The sequence below is a fragment of the Poromitra crassiceps genome, assembly GCF_964638095.1.
Source record: "Poromitra crassiceps genome assembly, chromosome: 10".
Classification (NCBI taxonomy): Eukaryota; Metazoa; Chordata; class Actinopteri; order Beryciformes; family Melamphaidae; genus Poromitra; species Poromitra crassiceps.
Window position 1 is genome coordinate 34,284,031 of NC_139631.1, and position 16,279 is coordinate 34,300,309.

General features: G+C 49.0%; 1 protein-coding gene across 1 annotated transcript in view; it reads left to right on the forward strand.

The window, feature by feature from the left end:
• Positions 1 to 5,948: 5,948 nt before the first annotated feature.
• Positions 5,949 to 16,279, forward strand: part of znrf3 (zinc and ring finger 3) — a gene marked incomplete at both ends in the record, with an annotated part of 27,374 nt that continues 17,043 nt past the window's right edge. The window contains one exon of the mRNA XM_083644211.1: positions 5,949 to 6,071. Coding sequence (XP_083500337.1) covers positions 5,949 to 6,071 — 123 coding nt within the window. The remainder of the gene's footprint in view (positions 6,072 to 16,279) is intronic.

Below are 16,279 nucleotides of genomic sequence, written 5' to 3' on the forward strand. Positions count from 1 at the left end.
TCCTCCATCACCACATCAGCTCTGTGTCCCTCACCTGAGATCCTCCATCACCACATCAGCTCTGTGTCCCTCACCTGAGATCCTCCATCACCACATCAGCTCCGTGTCCCTCACCTGAGCTCCTCCATCACCACATCAGCTCTGTGTCCCTCACCTGAGCTCCTCCATCACCACATCAGCTCCGTGTCCCTCACCTGAGATCCTCCATCACCACATCAGCTCTGTGTCCCTCACCTGAGATCCTCCATCACCACATCTCAGCTCCGTGTCCCCTCGCCTGAGCTCCTCCATCACCACATCAGCTCCGTGTCCCTCACCTGAGATCCTCCATCACCACATCAGCTCTGTGTCCCTCACCTGAGATCCTCCATCACCACATCAGCTCCGTGTCCCTCACCTGAGATCCTCCATCACCACATCAGCTCTGTGTCCCTCACCTGAGATCCTCCATCACCACATCAGCTCCGTGTCCCTCACCTGAGATCCTCCTTCACCACATCAGCTCCGTGTCCCTCACCTGAGCTCCTCCATCACCACATCAGCTCTGTGTCCCTCACCTGATATCCTCCATCACCACATCAGCTCCGTGTCCCTCACCTGAGATCCTCCTTCACCACATCAGCTCCGTGTCCCTCACCTGAGCTCCTCCATCACCACATCAGCTCCGTGTCCCTCACCTGAGATCCTCCATCACCACATCAGCTCCATGTCCCCTCGCCTGAGCTCCTCCATCACCACATCAGCTCCGTGTCCCTCACCTGAGCTCCTCCATCACCACATCAGCTCCGTGTCCCCTCGCCTGAGCTCCTCCATCACCACATCAGCTCTGTGTCCCTCACCTGATATCCTCCATCACCACATCAGCTCCGTGTCCCCTCGCCTGAGCTCCTCCATCACCACATCAGCTCCGTGTCCCTCACCTGAGCTCCTCCATCACCACATCAGCTCCATGTCCCTCACCTGAGCTCCTCCATCACCACATCAGCTCTGTGTCCCTCACCTGATATCCTCCATCACCACATCAGCTCTGTGTCCCTCACCTGAGATCCTCCATCACCACATCAGCTCTGTGTCCCTCACCTGAGATCCTCCATCACCACATCAGCTCCGTGTCCCTCACCTGAGCTCCTCCATCACCACATCCGCTGACGCCTTCATCACCAACGTCTAAGAAAGAAAGACAAATCCCTGTGGTGGAGATAATGGCCGCAATAGCCCAGCCTCTAAAATAACAACATGGTCCACAACAACAACACAGCCCCCTTTGGAGTGCGAGAGCCCCCGCACAATGGCCCAGTGTTCAGGACCCAGGGGCGCAGGCGGGGCTCCCCGCTGCCATCCAAGCTGTTAGACAAGCAAGAGAGAGAGAGGTCACAATCACTCCACTTCCTGCTCGCCCTGAGGAGAGGGAGAGGGCCTCTCGCAAGATCGCCTCCTACGCAGACTCTCTTTCCTCCCCCATAGCATGATGGCGAAAGGGCATCTCAGATCAGATTCAATATGTTACCTACCTTAGTTCACTAGGACGGTCTGGTTCTCAAAGTGGGGTCCGGGGACCCACAGGGGTCCTTGAATGGGTTCCAGGGGGTTCCCAGCAAAAAGGGGTATACTTTATCAAAAAGGGGTATACGTTATTTTCACTATAATATGCACAATAACACAACGACAGAATGTGTGATTATTTTGGTCATCATGGGTTTCATACACGTTCTGTAATGAAACACCATAAATCATATCAGATGGGGTTAGGGTTCGGACCCTGGGACAAAATCTGATCAAAGCGGGGTCTGTGGTCTAATTTGAGTCAGAGCTTAAGGGTCTGTGACATGAAAAAGTTCAGGTTCAATAATAAAAATAATATCGTTTTTTGGTTTATAGAATGATGGTATGTGGGCGGCAGGTTGGGTTGCAGGTAGGATGGAAGCCTAGCTTGGTTCTGCTGTTTTTAATCTTTCTCTTCCATTTGAGTGTCCTCCAAAGACAGAGAAGGAGAGAGCGCTCTGAAATGATCATACCCAATGTGTCTGTAATGTGTACCTGTGCCCCTTCCTGGCTCCTGCCAGCCCGAGGCTAATATCTACCCTCTGAGCGCAGAGGCTCTCTGCTCACTGCTCACCTGTGTGTCGGTAGAGAAAAGGCATAGTGAAGATGCACGCTGAAGGTGTCAAATGGAGGCGGACAAGGTGACGCTGCCCTTGGGATTTGTGAAGAGGTGTTTTGAGCTGGAGGAGCCTTGCCTCGTAGTGACCTCCCTTTGTGTTTCCCAACTCTGTAGCAAAAATGAGCCACTGTGTTGATCTTGAGTTTATCTTTCATCTTTGGTCGTATCCACATTTGTTTGTGTGTGGGAGGCTTGTGGAGGAGGATTCAAAGATGCTTTCAGAATTTGTGTTTTTGTAGAGCGAAAATGTGTGTGCGCAGGGATGTCTCTGTGTGTGTGTGTGTGTGTGTGTGTGTTTGTGTGTGTGTGTCTACCATCTAGAACGTTCCTCCACCCCTCATACCCTGAAGGCTTGTGATTTCTCCAATTCAGCATCTCCTGTTCCTCCCCACTATTAAAGGATGAGGTCACCCAAAAATGAAAATTCAGTCATTATCTACTTTGTTGGTAGATAATGGTTGGTCACCATTCACTTCAATTGTTTAGGATAATTCTGCAACGGTATGTAATAATAATTCTGCAACGGTGTGTTGGTGTGAAACTCCACAAACGTTGTGCGGGCTGAAACACTCGATCCGTCCTTCCATCGGCATGGGGGGGGGGGAGGGAGTAGATACTAGATCGTGACTGAATTTTCATTTTTGGGTGAACCTATCCTTTAATGCACAAAGCTGATGGTGTGAGGAGTCCTCCTGTCTTTGTCAGACTTCAACCCCACCAAGGCAGAAAGAAAAGAGGGCCCACCACCGCGGACCACAACGGCACACGCTGTCCACATTCCTTCCCTGTGACACGGCCATCCTCGTCCTGATTTGCATTTTGACCCCCATACTCTTAGCTAAGCTCTCCCCCCAAAAACCCCTCAGGTCAGTGGCTTGACCCCTGGGCCTTGTGCCACTGGAGGGACTAGGCAGCACCTCCTGAATAGCTCTTCAATTGGCTTGCTGCACGCCCAGCCTGCTCCCAAAGTGATGAAGTGGGGTTCAAAGGTCAGGGGTCATCAGAGGGAGAAGGGTATCTGGGGTCATCAGCTGTGGCCCCCGGGGGCCAGAGTGGTCGAGGCACCCGGCGCCACAGCACTGGCTGATTGGGGTGATGTGGTCATTGGGTTAATAGGATAAGTGGCCTGCAGGTCAGTTTGGCCCAGTTCTAATGCTAATACAGGAGCTGCTCTTCCCACTGTTGCCAGGGTGTGGACTGGATCCAGGGTGTGGACTGGATCCAGGGTGTGGACTGGATCCAGGGTGTGTGGACTGGATCCAGGGTGTGTGGACTGGATCCAGGGTGTGTGGACTGGATCCAGGGTGTGGACTGGATCCAGGGTTTTTGGGATCACTAAACCTTTGGGCCTCCAATTGGTTACAGTTTTAATCCAACTTGCGTTCATCAGAGGGTAAAAGTACATTATTTTAACCCAAGTGAATGGCTGACAGCTGTTAGACTTTGCCCAACCTTTGTTCTTATTCTATTTTGGGAGTCGCATGGAGTCGGCATGTTTGATGTTGCATTTTTTGGCCCCGTTTGTGCTTTTGAAAAAGAGCTGACCTGCTGTGACTGTTAGCTTATCTGTGTAGTGGTTTATGAACTAAGCTGCCCCTCTCTTGATACAGACTTCCCTTGTGACTGCAGGCGAGCACATCAACAGCAGTCTCTCTCCAGCAGTCTGTAGAGATGTTCTATGAAACGGTCGTTGCATCAGCTCCTCTTAGGCCTAGCCACTCTCACCATCTTCCCACCGTGTCGTGTCTGTCCAGATCCGGCACAATCGTGAAAACTCAAGTCGAGCACCTTAAACCCTTTGAGATGAATGCTTCTTGTTACTTTGTCATCATAGAGGCTGCCACCTACTTTGTTGGGCCCATGCAGTGAGTCAGTGTTGATCTAGTCTGCAGACATCCTCTCTAGCTGCTGGCTCTGCAGAACAGAGAACCGGGCCCTATTTGGTGGCCCGAGAGAGTAATGGGAAGCCCACTCTGATAGACCGTAGACACAGTGTGTGTGTGTGCAGTGCTGTGGAACTCCTCCTCCGGCCCTTCTTTTAACGAGGCAGGAGAAGACACCTCCAGTCATGGTGCGTGTCTGTGCAAACGACAGCAGCGTTAATTAAACAAAGCTATGCGAGTGAAACTATGAGACTTTTGCAGCTTTCCTTTAATGAACGTACTAGTAGGTGTGGCTTATTAAGCGGGAATTCAGTGAGAATCCGCCTGATCAGCAGATCCATGAAAGCACATAACAGTTTTGCCCCATGTGCTGCTTTTCTTTGAGAGGTTCATGCAGTGCATGGAAATGGAGGGCTAGAATACTGTACACACTCTTAGAAGAAGTGGTTCTATATGGAACCTTTGAGGGTTCTATAGCTTGGCACGTGTTTAGAACCCTCAAATGGTTCTACGTAGAACCATTTCAGATGGTTCATTTAAAATAACCCTTGGGGTTCTAATTCTATATAACCATTTTGGGGGTTCTATATAGAACCACTTTTTAAACATTATAGAACCATTTCGGGGGTTCTATATAGAACCGCTTTTTAAAAATAGAACCCTTTGGGGTTATATATAGAACCACTTTTTAAAAATGGAACTCTTTGGGGTTCTATATAGAACCCTTTGGGGTTCACCAATCAGTCGAAACCTTAAGAAGAAGAAGAAGAAGGGTTCTTTCTTGTCTTACAGAAATTGTATAGAACCTTTTAGACATGGGGTTCTTTGGTAAATTATATAAAACCTTAAGTTTTATATAGACCCCTAATGAACCTTATTTTCTAAGAGTGTATGTATGCATGTTTAGATCCTATGTGATTTTGCTGCACACACAGTGGGTACTTTAAGGACCTGTAATGCTCTTAAGCTCTTAAGTTTCATTATAGAAAATAGGTGACAAGTGGATTATAAATTGTTGTGCTCCCTCAAATAGGGGGGAAGGGGGGGGGCATCCAGGAGAGATTAGTAGAATTGTGAGCTGGTATTTTACCCCACGCCTCGAGTAAATCTATAGAGAGGCAAAGTGACCGCCTACTTCCTGCTTCAGCACTGTACCAGAGATTTTCATCCGCCATTTATTTTCCCATAGACATTTTGTAAAATGCTTTTAAAAATTGTTTTACCTGTTCAAACCAAACGGTTCAGATGTATTTAGAAACAGGAGAGACCACATAACATTTCACTTGGACCAAAACGTTTTAAAAAATGTGGATTTAAAGAAAATATTAAATATAGTTTAAGTAAGTAAGAGTGAAATGTTCTATGGTCACTCCCGATTCTAAATATAGCCGAACCGTTTGGTTTGACGAAGTAAAAAAAAATTTTATAAGCATTTTACGAAATGTCTATGGGAAACTAAATGGCGGATGAAAATCTCTGGTACAGTGCTGAAGCAGGAAGTAGGCGGTCACTTTGCCTCTCTATAAGCCAGCCAGGCCCGGGACCCTCTAACTCGATGCATCGTGTGGGGCAGCTTTTTCGTATTGTGCGCCGTCACATCAAAGTGTCTCTCTTGACACGCTGTACGTGACGAACGAAACTTGCGTTTCTCTGATTCAGGAACTGGAGGCGGATGGACGGACATGCTGTGTGTACGCATGTGACTTGTGTGACATGTTGTTTCAAAGCGCTGATCCTGGTTCTGTTCTATCAGTGATGATGATGATGGAGCTGAAATCTTAACCCTATTATCACGCCTAATAGGCTGCATGACAAGGTTGAACCCCCCCCCCCCCGCTGTGTTTTCCAGTAACTCTGTACCTTTGATGTTAACACTGATCTCTCTCTTCTCCTCGTCTCTCCAGATGCATCCTTTGGGACTATGTAATAATAATGATGAGGAGGACCTGTATGAGTATGGCTGGGTCGGAGTGGTGAAGCTGGAGCAGCCAGAACTGGACCCCAGTTGTCTCACCGTGCTGGGAAAGGTAAAGAACCGGATGTGGAGTGCTGTTGATATACACCACTGCTATGCTAATCATGCAGCATGGCATGCAGTAGGCTGCTGCAGCTGTAGTAGGCGAGACGCATTCAAAGTCAGAACATAACCATGAGATTTGAAAAGACTGTCGTTTCTCAACACCGTAATGTAATTACGTTATATGTCACTTATACTGTCATTAACATGGAGTTAAGAGTACTGTTGTTTTGGACAAAATCGCCGCGACGTTGACAGTGTCGAGAGCCAGAACACCCTGGGGTTTTATTGCTTTACAGCCGCTATCTTTGTTTACATGCAGCCTTCATGGCTTTGAGTCTTACTGTCCAAAGTGTGGGAAAGATAGAGTTTATGGCAATAGGGAGATGATTGATCGTGGTTGTAGTGCGTGTAGCAGAGTGCTGGCACAGGCCAGTCGTGTGTCCATTCAAATAATTGCAGTGTGCAAGATGGCATGAAAACTGAAAAGGAACGTTCTGTTACGCATGTTAACATCTTAATTGAGTTGCTCTCATATAATCATAAGGACGGCCATTGGATTACTATTGGCTCGAAGAACACAGTTGGTCAATCGGGTCAGTTGGAAAATTGTAGGAATACAGATGAGATTAACAATTAACGCTAACGCTGCCTGGTGGTGTGTGTATGGGAAGATGGATGTTAGACTGCATTGCAAAAAACTCAGCCCACCTTCTGTTAATCCACAGGATAGGATGTAGGATGGTTATGTCTTACTTTATTTCTCTCCTCTCCTAGCTCGGAGAAGCTACACACACACACACACACACACACACACACACACACACACACACACACACACACACCCTAACTAGTACACAGACCCCTCTGGAGTCTCTGAGTGGTATTTCATCATGCCTTAATTAAGTGTTCCTCTTAATAGAATGTACCAACATTCCCCGGAGGATGGGGGGCGGGTGGTGGGGGACGGCTATCGTCTCATTTATCGTGTGCATGCCCGGTGACAGAACCAGAGCAGCCATTCATAATTTAAGGAGGCCTGGTGCCGTATAGACATGCTAATGGTGCACTCTCTCTCTCTGGTCTGGCGGCGCGCTGCACCGGGGACCTGAAAGCTGACCTAATGTTCAGCTAAAGCACTCAAAGCCCTCTCTTTGACCGGACCTAAGAATAGACGGTCGTCTTCGGCAGCGTCACTTTAGAAAATGGCTCTCTTGTGTCATTTAGCTGATGCGTCCGTGTTTGAGGAGCACTTACAGGGAACCCAAGGAAACTATAACTGGTTTATGAGACCGATGCTATACAGCGCTGATGGGAACAGTATGCCTTGTAGCTACAGGAAACGACTGGTGTTGTTTGTACTGTGTGTAAGGGAAGAGTTTCTTCTTCTTTCCCTTTGGGTATTTTTATGCCTCCGCCGGCGAAGCCAGGCCGAAGGCATTATGGATCCGGGTTGTCCGTCCGTACGGCCGTACGGATGTCCGTAGGGATGTCAGTCCGTACGGATGTTTGTTAACGCCATATCTGAGGAACGCCTTGACGGAATTTCATCAGATTCACCTTAAACATTCACTTAGGCTCAAGGATGATCTGATTAGATTTTGGTGGTCAAAGGTCAAAGGTCAAGGTCACTGTGACCTCTCGAACGCCATTTTCAAGCTTGTTAACGCGATATCTGAGGAACGCCTGGACGGAATTTCATCAGATTCGCCTTAAACATTCACTTAGGCTCAAGGATGATCTGATTAGATTTTGGTGGTCAAAGGTCAAAGGTCAAGGTCACTGTGACCTCTCGAACGCCATTTTCAAGCTTGTTAACGCGATATCTGAGGAACGCCTGGACGGAATTTCATCAGATTCGCCTTAAACATTCACTTAGGCTCAAGGATGATCTGATTAGATTTTGGTGGTCAAAGGTCAAGGTCACTGTGACCTCTCGAACGCCATTTTCAAGCTTGTTAACGCGATATCTGAGGAACGCCTGGACGGAATTTCATCAGATTCGCCTTAAACATTCACTTAGGCTCAAGGATGAACTGATTCCATTTTGGTTATCAAAGGTCAAAGGTCAAGGTCACAGTGACCTAACAAATGCCATTTTCAAGCTCGGTAACGCCATATCTCAGTAACACATTGACTAAATTTCTTCACATTTGGCTCAAATATCCAATTCTGCACAGAAACGCCTTGATGCAATTTCTTCCAATTTGGCTCCAACATCCACTTGGACTCAAGAATGAACTAATGGCGGAGGCATAAGTCCGCGTTGCGGTCGTTCTAGTTTCTTTCTTTCTCAATTTAACCAGTGGTTGTGAAACCAGCTTCCAGAGTGGAGATTTCTGATAGCGCCGCTCCTTACCGGCAATATGCAATTCTTGTGAAAACATGGCTCCACTTCTCGCATGGACAATGTAGGAGCATCAACTAGCCTGTCAATATAGTACTCAACAGACTATCAAGGCATCAGAGTCTGAGAACGACTTGCTAAAAATACATAATCTGTGATAAGTGCCCGCTATTGACGTTGCACATATTAATTGTTATTGGGATTTATGAATCTATACGAGTTCCTTCAAATGCATATCGATTCGATATCGATAAATGCTTTTTTTTTTTACCCAGCTAGTCTAGTATGCACCTTAGCATATGATTACCAGTTTTTCACAGCCTTGCTCAGGGACACGGTGGCAAAGATGGCCGAAGCTTCAGCCGTTGACTTTTTGGCCTCCAGCCAGCCTCTCTACCTCCAGGCTGCCGTGTTTCCCCTGTCTTCATTCAGCCAGGAGGACTATAATCAGAGCGGGGCCTGAACACAGCCCTCGCCTGGGGCCTGAACACAGCCCTCGCCCCTGAACATAGCCCTCGCCCCGGGGGCCTGAACACAGCCCTCGCCCCGGGGGCCTGAACACAGCCCTCGCCCCGGGGGCCTGAACACAGCCCTCGCCCCGGGGGCCTGAACACAGCCCTCGCCCCGGGGGCCTGAACACAGCCCTCGCCCCGGGGGCCTGACCACAGCTGGGTGCTTTGCACTGGCAGCCACCACTTGTTGCCAGCCAGGCCAGACAGCGCTGTGTTTACCTCCCTGCCAGTCCGCCCGCTCTGACCAGCCAGATGATGCAGCCCGGTCCCGATACGATGCCCACTCTTCCACACACGCATCCCGCCCGGTCTGACCCCGTGCTCCGCCAACCCCCCGGTCCCCCACCCACCCTACCCCACTGGCCCCTGACTGAACCCAAGAGCCCACTCCACTTTGCCACCAACAGTGTCGGACCCTTTTGCTGGGCAATTTAGATTCCACTCAATTACAGAATACCAGTGACTGAACGCACCAAACTGAATCGTAGCGAGAGAGAGAAAAATGCTGTTTACTTTAATCAGTCTAAATATAAAGTGTCTGGGAACGCGAGACCCCCCGCTGTGCTCAGGAGCTGCTCAACATGCAGCGACCGCCTTTCTCTTCTCTAATTGCAGTTGGCTGAATAGGTGCCTCCCCTGGATCTAATGCTGCTTTTCCACAGCACTCCACTCACTCACACTACCTGTTGGTTTAACACTGCAAATAGTACCTCTTTCAATGAGCCCACCCCAGCCCCCCCTTCCTCATATTATTGTTGTGTTATGACTATCTAAATGTAATTTTAGCTTGTTGTATGATTTAAATGATTCAGATGAGCAGCTCAAGGAAGAAAGAAAGAGAGGAGAAGTTCAGAAGGTCGTGCGGGCGGAGGAGGGATAGGAAGAGGAGGAAGGAGCCGGGGGTCACTCCGGCCTCTGAAGTCCACGTGCAGACCTCGGCAAAGTGCTGGCGTGTCATATATATGTACACAGTTTTTTCCTGCACTTCCCGTCTGGTTCCTGTGAGAGCCACAGGGCTGTTGACCCTTGACCCCCCCTCCTGTGTGCCACATGGGTTAGCTAGCTCCTCCCCCGGGAGCAGGAAGACCCCGAGCTGATTGGCTCCTGCCGCTGCAGCAGCTTTGACTCTGTGCAAAAAATGTGCTCGGCTATCAACGTCTGCCATGTTGTTGTTGTTGAGTCTGAGGAGCTCTTTGAAGCTGCACAGCTGAAACAGAGGTTGAACGGTCAGTCATGAGGTTGGTTGGTTGGGACAGTGTCATCGTGACACTGCACTGGGCCACTTGCTATCCAGTGGTTGTGCTTCACTGAACCTGCTTGCAGTTGCTTTGTTCTAGCTACAGTTTGTAGTGTGTATTTTCGTATTGCATTTGCTATTCAGGTGACGGTAAACCCCCGCTCACACCTCACACACACACACACACACACACACACACACACACACACACACACACGTGCACACGCACACACACACACACACATTTATTGGAGTATTTATTCCAGTCAATAATCTGTTCCTGGTTGTCATACCCCCACCGCATGACTTTCTCAGAACTTGCCCCTCCCCACCGCTCTGCTCTTTCCTTCTCTCACACACACACACACACACACACACACACACACACATGCGCTGCGGTTTTTGGCAGCTCCTCTGGAACATGAAATGATGCCATGGGCTTCCTCTGCTGGCCCGGGTCGGGCCATGCCGGGCCGGTCGGGGTGTTTGTCGGCATGCCAGCATGATATCTCTCTTTTCAAGTGCCGCTGTGTCAGGTCCAGTGGCCACATGGGGCTCAGGGCTGTGTCAGGTCCAGTGGCCACACGGGTTGTTGCCACGACACTAGGATTTCTCACTTCGATACGATACCCAGGAAATTAGCAATACTCGATAGCATTTTCAATACCAAGGTGTGTGTGTGTGTGTGTGTGTGGGGGGGGGGGGGGGGGGGGGATTTACGCAGCACATTACCGTAGTCATCAGCCTATGAGAACACGTTTACCTTGTTGAAGCAACAGACACCCACCAATGATAGGCAGGGAAACATCTGTACTATGCGTTTGATTTTTCATGAAGAGAAAGAACTACTGCTGGTATCAATACTGTTGCAAATGAGTATCCGTTTCAAAAAAACTTTTTTCGACAACCTCGGTTTGGTCAGTGGGCGGTTGTGGTTGGTATCTTAGTACAACCTAGTTTTTTGCACACACACACAGGCAGACACACTGGACCCATCCTCCCACACACACACACACACACACACACACACACACACACACAGCCCTGGGGCCTGTGTAAAGCGAGCCTCTTGGCTGGCACCGCGTGTAGCGCTGCCCGCTATGTGCTTGTTGTGCGTGTGGCCCGCCGCTGCCCTTGACCGGCTCGTCTCTGAACCGCGATCAGTTCCACCTTAAGCGCCGGCCAAAGACAACACATTCAACTGGCCCCAGACCAGCCGCTAGCTAGCAGCGACTTCAAATAACCACAGCGCCAACAACATTTTCAGGATCTTTTTATTGACACATCCTCCCCGAAAACAAAGCTGGCTGCTTTCAAGATCTTGCCAGAGGCACGCTGCCACGAAAACTGTATCCTGTGTGGGAAGCTGTCTCTTTGACACACACACACAATCCTAAACCCGCGCGGGTGCCATGGGACAATGTGAGCGGGCCCGAGGAGGAGTGTGTCTTTTTTTGGTACCGTGGCCCCTCAGCTGGCACCGTCGGACCACAGCACACAGCTGCTGCTTCTTACTGATGTGTGTGTGTGTGTGTGTGTGTGTGTGTGTGTGTGTGTGTGTGTGTGTGTGTGTGCGCGTGCGTGTGGTGGAATGCAATGAGAGGAAGATAGGGGAGCCGGTAGTAGACGAGGGCTGGAAGGATGGTGTGTGTGTGTGTCTGACGGAGAGAGAGAGAGAAAGGGAGAGAGAGAGAGAGATGGCAGCAGACAGATGAGTGTGATGTTGAGGGCGACTGGCTCGGAGCCTGCGGCCAGGTTAGCTGTTCCTACACACTGGGGTGTGTGCTGCAGGTCATCCCCAGGCCAGGTTAGCTGTTCCTACACACTGGGGTGTGTGCCGGAGGGTCATCCCCAGGCCAGAGCCATGCCAGGGAGGTGTCAGCCGCAGGGCCTGTTGTAAAGCAGGTACCATGTTGGTTTTGCCGGCTGCGTTTTTGGCCTCCTTTTTCAAACCACTTCTTTCATGTTTGTGGATAGGAGGAGTACTGGCTGAGCGGTGTGTGTACACGTTTGTTGGTGTGTCTGACTCTGCACGTTTGTTGGTGTGTGTGTGTGTGTGTGCGCGCGCGCGCGTGCTAGTGGTTTCACAGACTGGTCCAGGGGTTCCCAAACTTTTCCATGCCAAGGCCCCCCCCCCAAGTAGCATTAGCCTTTAGCCGCTACCCATCTATAGCCCATGTTTTTTTAAAACCCATTGACAATACTATTGAACATGTCAAAAGTCCCTTCCATACAACCTCATAAATATATTTCCTTACTTTTATTAATGTAATAATAACCTAATAATTACATTTGTATCTCAAATCTGTTCTTCTCTGTTTTCCATGATAAACTCCAGAGTCGGACGTCTGTATTACCCACACAGGGGGAAGTGACAATGAATGTGATGACGACTGGCAGGCAATACTACACTAAATATAATTATAAAATATAATAAAGACATTATATTCTTTATTTATTATACTGTAGTGTTAACAAATATAACTGAATCATTTGCTTCCCCATGCTTTTTACGCATTTCCATTAATTTGCTGAGGCCCCCTTAGTGCCCCCTGGAGGCCCCTCGGGGGGCCCCCGGCCCCCACTTTGAAAGCCACTGGACTAGTCCACTATCAAAAAGCCACTGTGTGGATCTGTGGGTTTAAGAATAAACAATATAAATAAATAAATGTAACTGTAACAATGATTTTCTACATGATGCCATGTTAAATAAACAGAATTGAAGGTATACAGAGACAGAAAGACTTGTAAATGTTGTTACTGCAGTCTCAAACAATCGCTATCTCCAGCTCAGACAAGTTGCCGGGGTTTAGCGGCTCATTTGTAAACAGCTTCTCAGAGCCAATCAAGGACTCTGCTCTTTCACATACCCCCAAGTTGGTCCCGCCTACATTAGTTAACCCTTTACTGGCTGTTTTTGGGGACCTTTTTGATGAGAATTGATCATTTTTATTAGGTGAAAAAGAAATGGATATATCTCCCGTGACTCGTCGACAACAACACTGATTGGGATTGGTCGACGACTACTAAAATGCAGTAGTCGTGAATGTCCTAGTGTGTGCGCACATTGCGCACGATTGTGTGTGTGTGCGCGCGTGTGCACAAGTGAGTGTGTGTGCATTATTAGCTCATTGGGTTTATCAGTCTGGATAGCGGGAACTAGCGGTCTGGCAGACTAGCTTGTGTGTTGATGCGGAGCTCTTTACATCTCCCTTCAGCTCTCCCTCCTTTCCATTCTGTCTCTCAGTGCGAAGACGTCAGTGAAGCAGAGAGCCTCCACAGCATCAAGAAAACGGCTGTATTTTTGCACTCTCTCTGCTGTCTCCCCGGTGTTTGGTTAAATTGCGGGCGAAGAAGCCACAATAGAGATTGATTTACAGTGCAGGCTTTTATTCGATATGACTGAATCTTTTTGTATTGACGTGTTAACTGCCCTGCTGCAAGTGGAGCCAAAAAGATGGACGGAGGATATCGACAGGGCAGTTTTCTCTCTGTGCTCGTTCTTCACCAAAAATGAACTGTCTCACTCCCTTTTAGCGGATACAGCTCGGGCACGGCGAATCGAAAGTCGATTTCGGGCTGCTGAATCAGAGGCACAACAGCCAACATTGACAGCTGTTGTAAGAAGTTATAGTGGAGGCAAATGTTGCCGTAACTTCCTCAACTCCTCTGGCACTTCTGAGGCTGTTTTTCAACGGCGACACTCCACTTCCACTAAGCACAGATTCCTTCTAGGAATATGCTATTCTGCGAGTGTAAGATATTGTTTTGTCAAATTCATAGGAAGCCAGCAAATGTTGCAAGGGCACACATTTTTACCACAGAAAAAGATTGAATTAAAATGAAATAAGATTAATTAAGATTAAAAAGATTTTAGGATTTTATCAACTTGCAGATAATTAAAACTGCACCCCCAAGGATCATTCTCAACAAGTACGTCAACATATTCTCAACAAGTACGTCAACATATTTTGTGATTGGGAACTTTTTGGGAGTAATCCTGTCTGTCATACTGTCCCTTGTGAGCCACCATAGGTGATTCATGGGAGATTATGATGGAGAAATTCCTTCCAGTGCATTCTGGGCAACAAACGTAGATCAGAAAACAACGGATTCTGGGGGCGTCCCGGGTGGCACACCTGGTAGAGTGCGTACCACAATGGCTTAGTCCTTCGCGTGGCTGACCCGGGTTCGAATCCGACCTGTGGTCCTTTGCCACATGTCACCACCCCCCCCTCTCTCCCCACCCTTCCTCTCTGCCTACTGTCCTATCCATTGAAGGCAGAAAATGGCCAAAAAATCATCTTAAAGAAAGAAAGAAAAATAAACTGATTGTGCAGCATGAAGCGCTAGAAAATGTTGGCACCACAAACTATCAACAAAATATAAAACACGATCATAAAAAGCTCAGCAAGCAGTGTTTATGTGCCGATAATATGCAACGGAAATGTGTTATTTCAAGTTCAATAGAAGTGTGCCCTGAAAAGGACCCTACAAATCAGATCAAACGGGTGAAAAATGCCCTGTGAGAGAAGTCCATGTTAGCCTGCTTTGGACTGAGAACTCAAACAAACAGCCACTGAGCCCTGCTAACGGCTAAAACGCAACGAGCTAACTCTTTAGCTTCCTCTCTGCCTGCCCCAAACACAGCGCACAAACACTTCCAAACATAGCAGTGGGGAGGGAGGGATAGCGAGCGAGAGAGAGAGAGAGAGAGAGAGAGAAGGAAAGAAAGAAATAGAAAAAGAGAGGAGGAGCGGTGGGAGAGAAGGAGGAAAAAAATGGTAGAAAAAAGCTTGTGAAGCGCGGAGCACTCGGGGGCCTGCCTCTTGGGTTCTCCTTTCATGTTTGTGTACGCCTCAACTTGCTGATATTATCTTGGCCGCTCTCCTGGCGGGGTGTCGGGAGAGGTTTTCACTGCGACCAGGCAGGGGCCTCCCTCTCTCTCTCCCTCCCTCTCTCTCTCCTTCCCTCTCTCTCCCTCTCTCTCTCTCTCTCCCTCCTCTCCTCTCCTCTCTCCCTCTCTCTCTCCCTCCCTCTCTCTCCCTCTCTCTCTCTCTCCCTCCTCTCTCTCTCTCCTTCCCTCCCTCTCTCTCTCTCTCTCTCTCCTTCCCTCTCTCTCCCTCTCTTTCTCTCTCTCTCTCTCCATCCCTCTCTCTCTCCTCTCCCTCTCTCTCTCTCTCCTCTCTTCCTCTCTCTCTCTCTTTCTCTCTCTCTCTCCCTCCTGTCCCTCCCTCCCCTCTCTCCCCTCTCTCCCTCCCTCTCTCGCTCTCTCTCGCTCTCTCTCTCTCCCTCTCTCTCTCTCTCTCTCTCCCTCCCTCTCTCTCTCTCTCTCTCCCTCTCTCTCTCGGGGTTTGTAGGAACCCTCAACCACCTTCCTACTTCGATCCCCAAGCCCCCCCCCCCCCCCACTCCCCTCCCCTCCCCTCCCCAAGTCCTCCTCCTAAATCAGCGCTTCACAGCGTTTCACGGCGCTTGGAGGCGCCCGGGGTCCCACTGCGCTGGTTTCCATGGTCACTGGGAAGCTCCTTGTGTCATGTGGCTCAAAGTGAGCCGTCCCTGGGCCGAATTACCCAGCTTTCAATGGGAGGCCAAATGACCATTATTAGACTTCACAGCTTGGGCCCCTATTTAAAGAGAGAAGAAAGGAGCCCCGGGGACTTAAGATGAGAGAGAGAGAGAGAGAGAGAGAGAGAGAGAGAGAGAGAGAGAGAGAGAGAGAGAGAGAGAGAGAGAGAGAGAGAGAGAGAGAAGAGAGAGAGAGAGAGAGAGAGAGAGAGAGAGAGAAGCTGAGGAGTTGTTTCTTTTTTCTTTTTCATTGATTCGGCATTGTTGTTGCTCAGAGTTATTTGGCGTTGTTGCTGCTGCTCAGAGTTGCTGCTCTGAGTTTGTTATTTGAAAGTCAAACTCTTTAAATGAACAGATTGATGTGGTGTTTTCTTAACCTGCGCTATTGACTGAGCTACAGCTATTCCTTCTCAGCAGCAGCCAGGCAGCCACAGCTAGCTTAAAGCTCCGCTGCCCCCGTCAAGCTGCGCCCAGAAAACAAGCGGGGCGGCGTCGGATCAAAAGACGCGCCGTGGAAAAAGTAAATCTGAGAACAGATAGGATCAGACATCCAC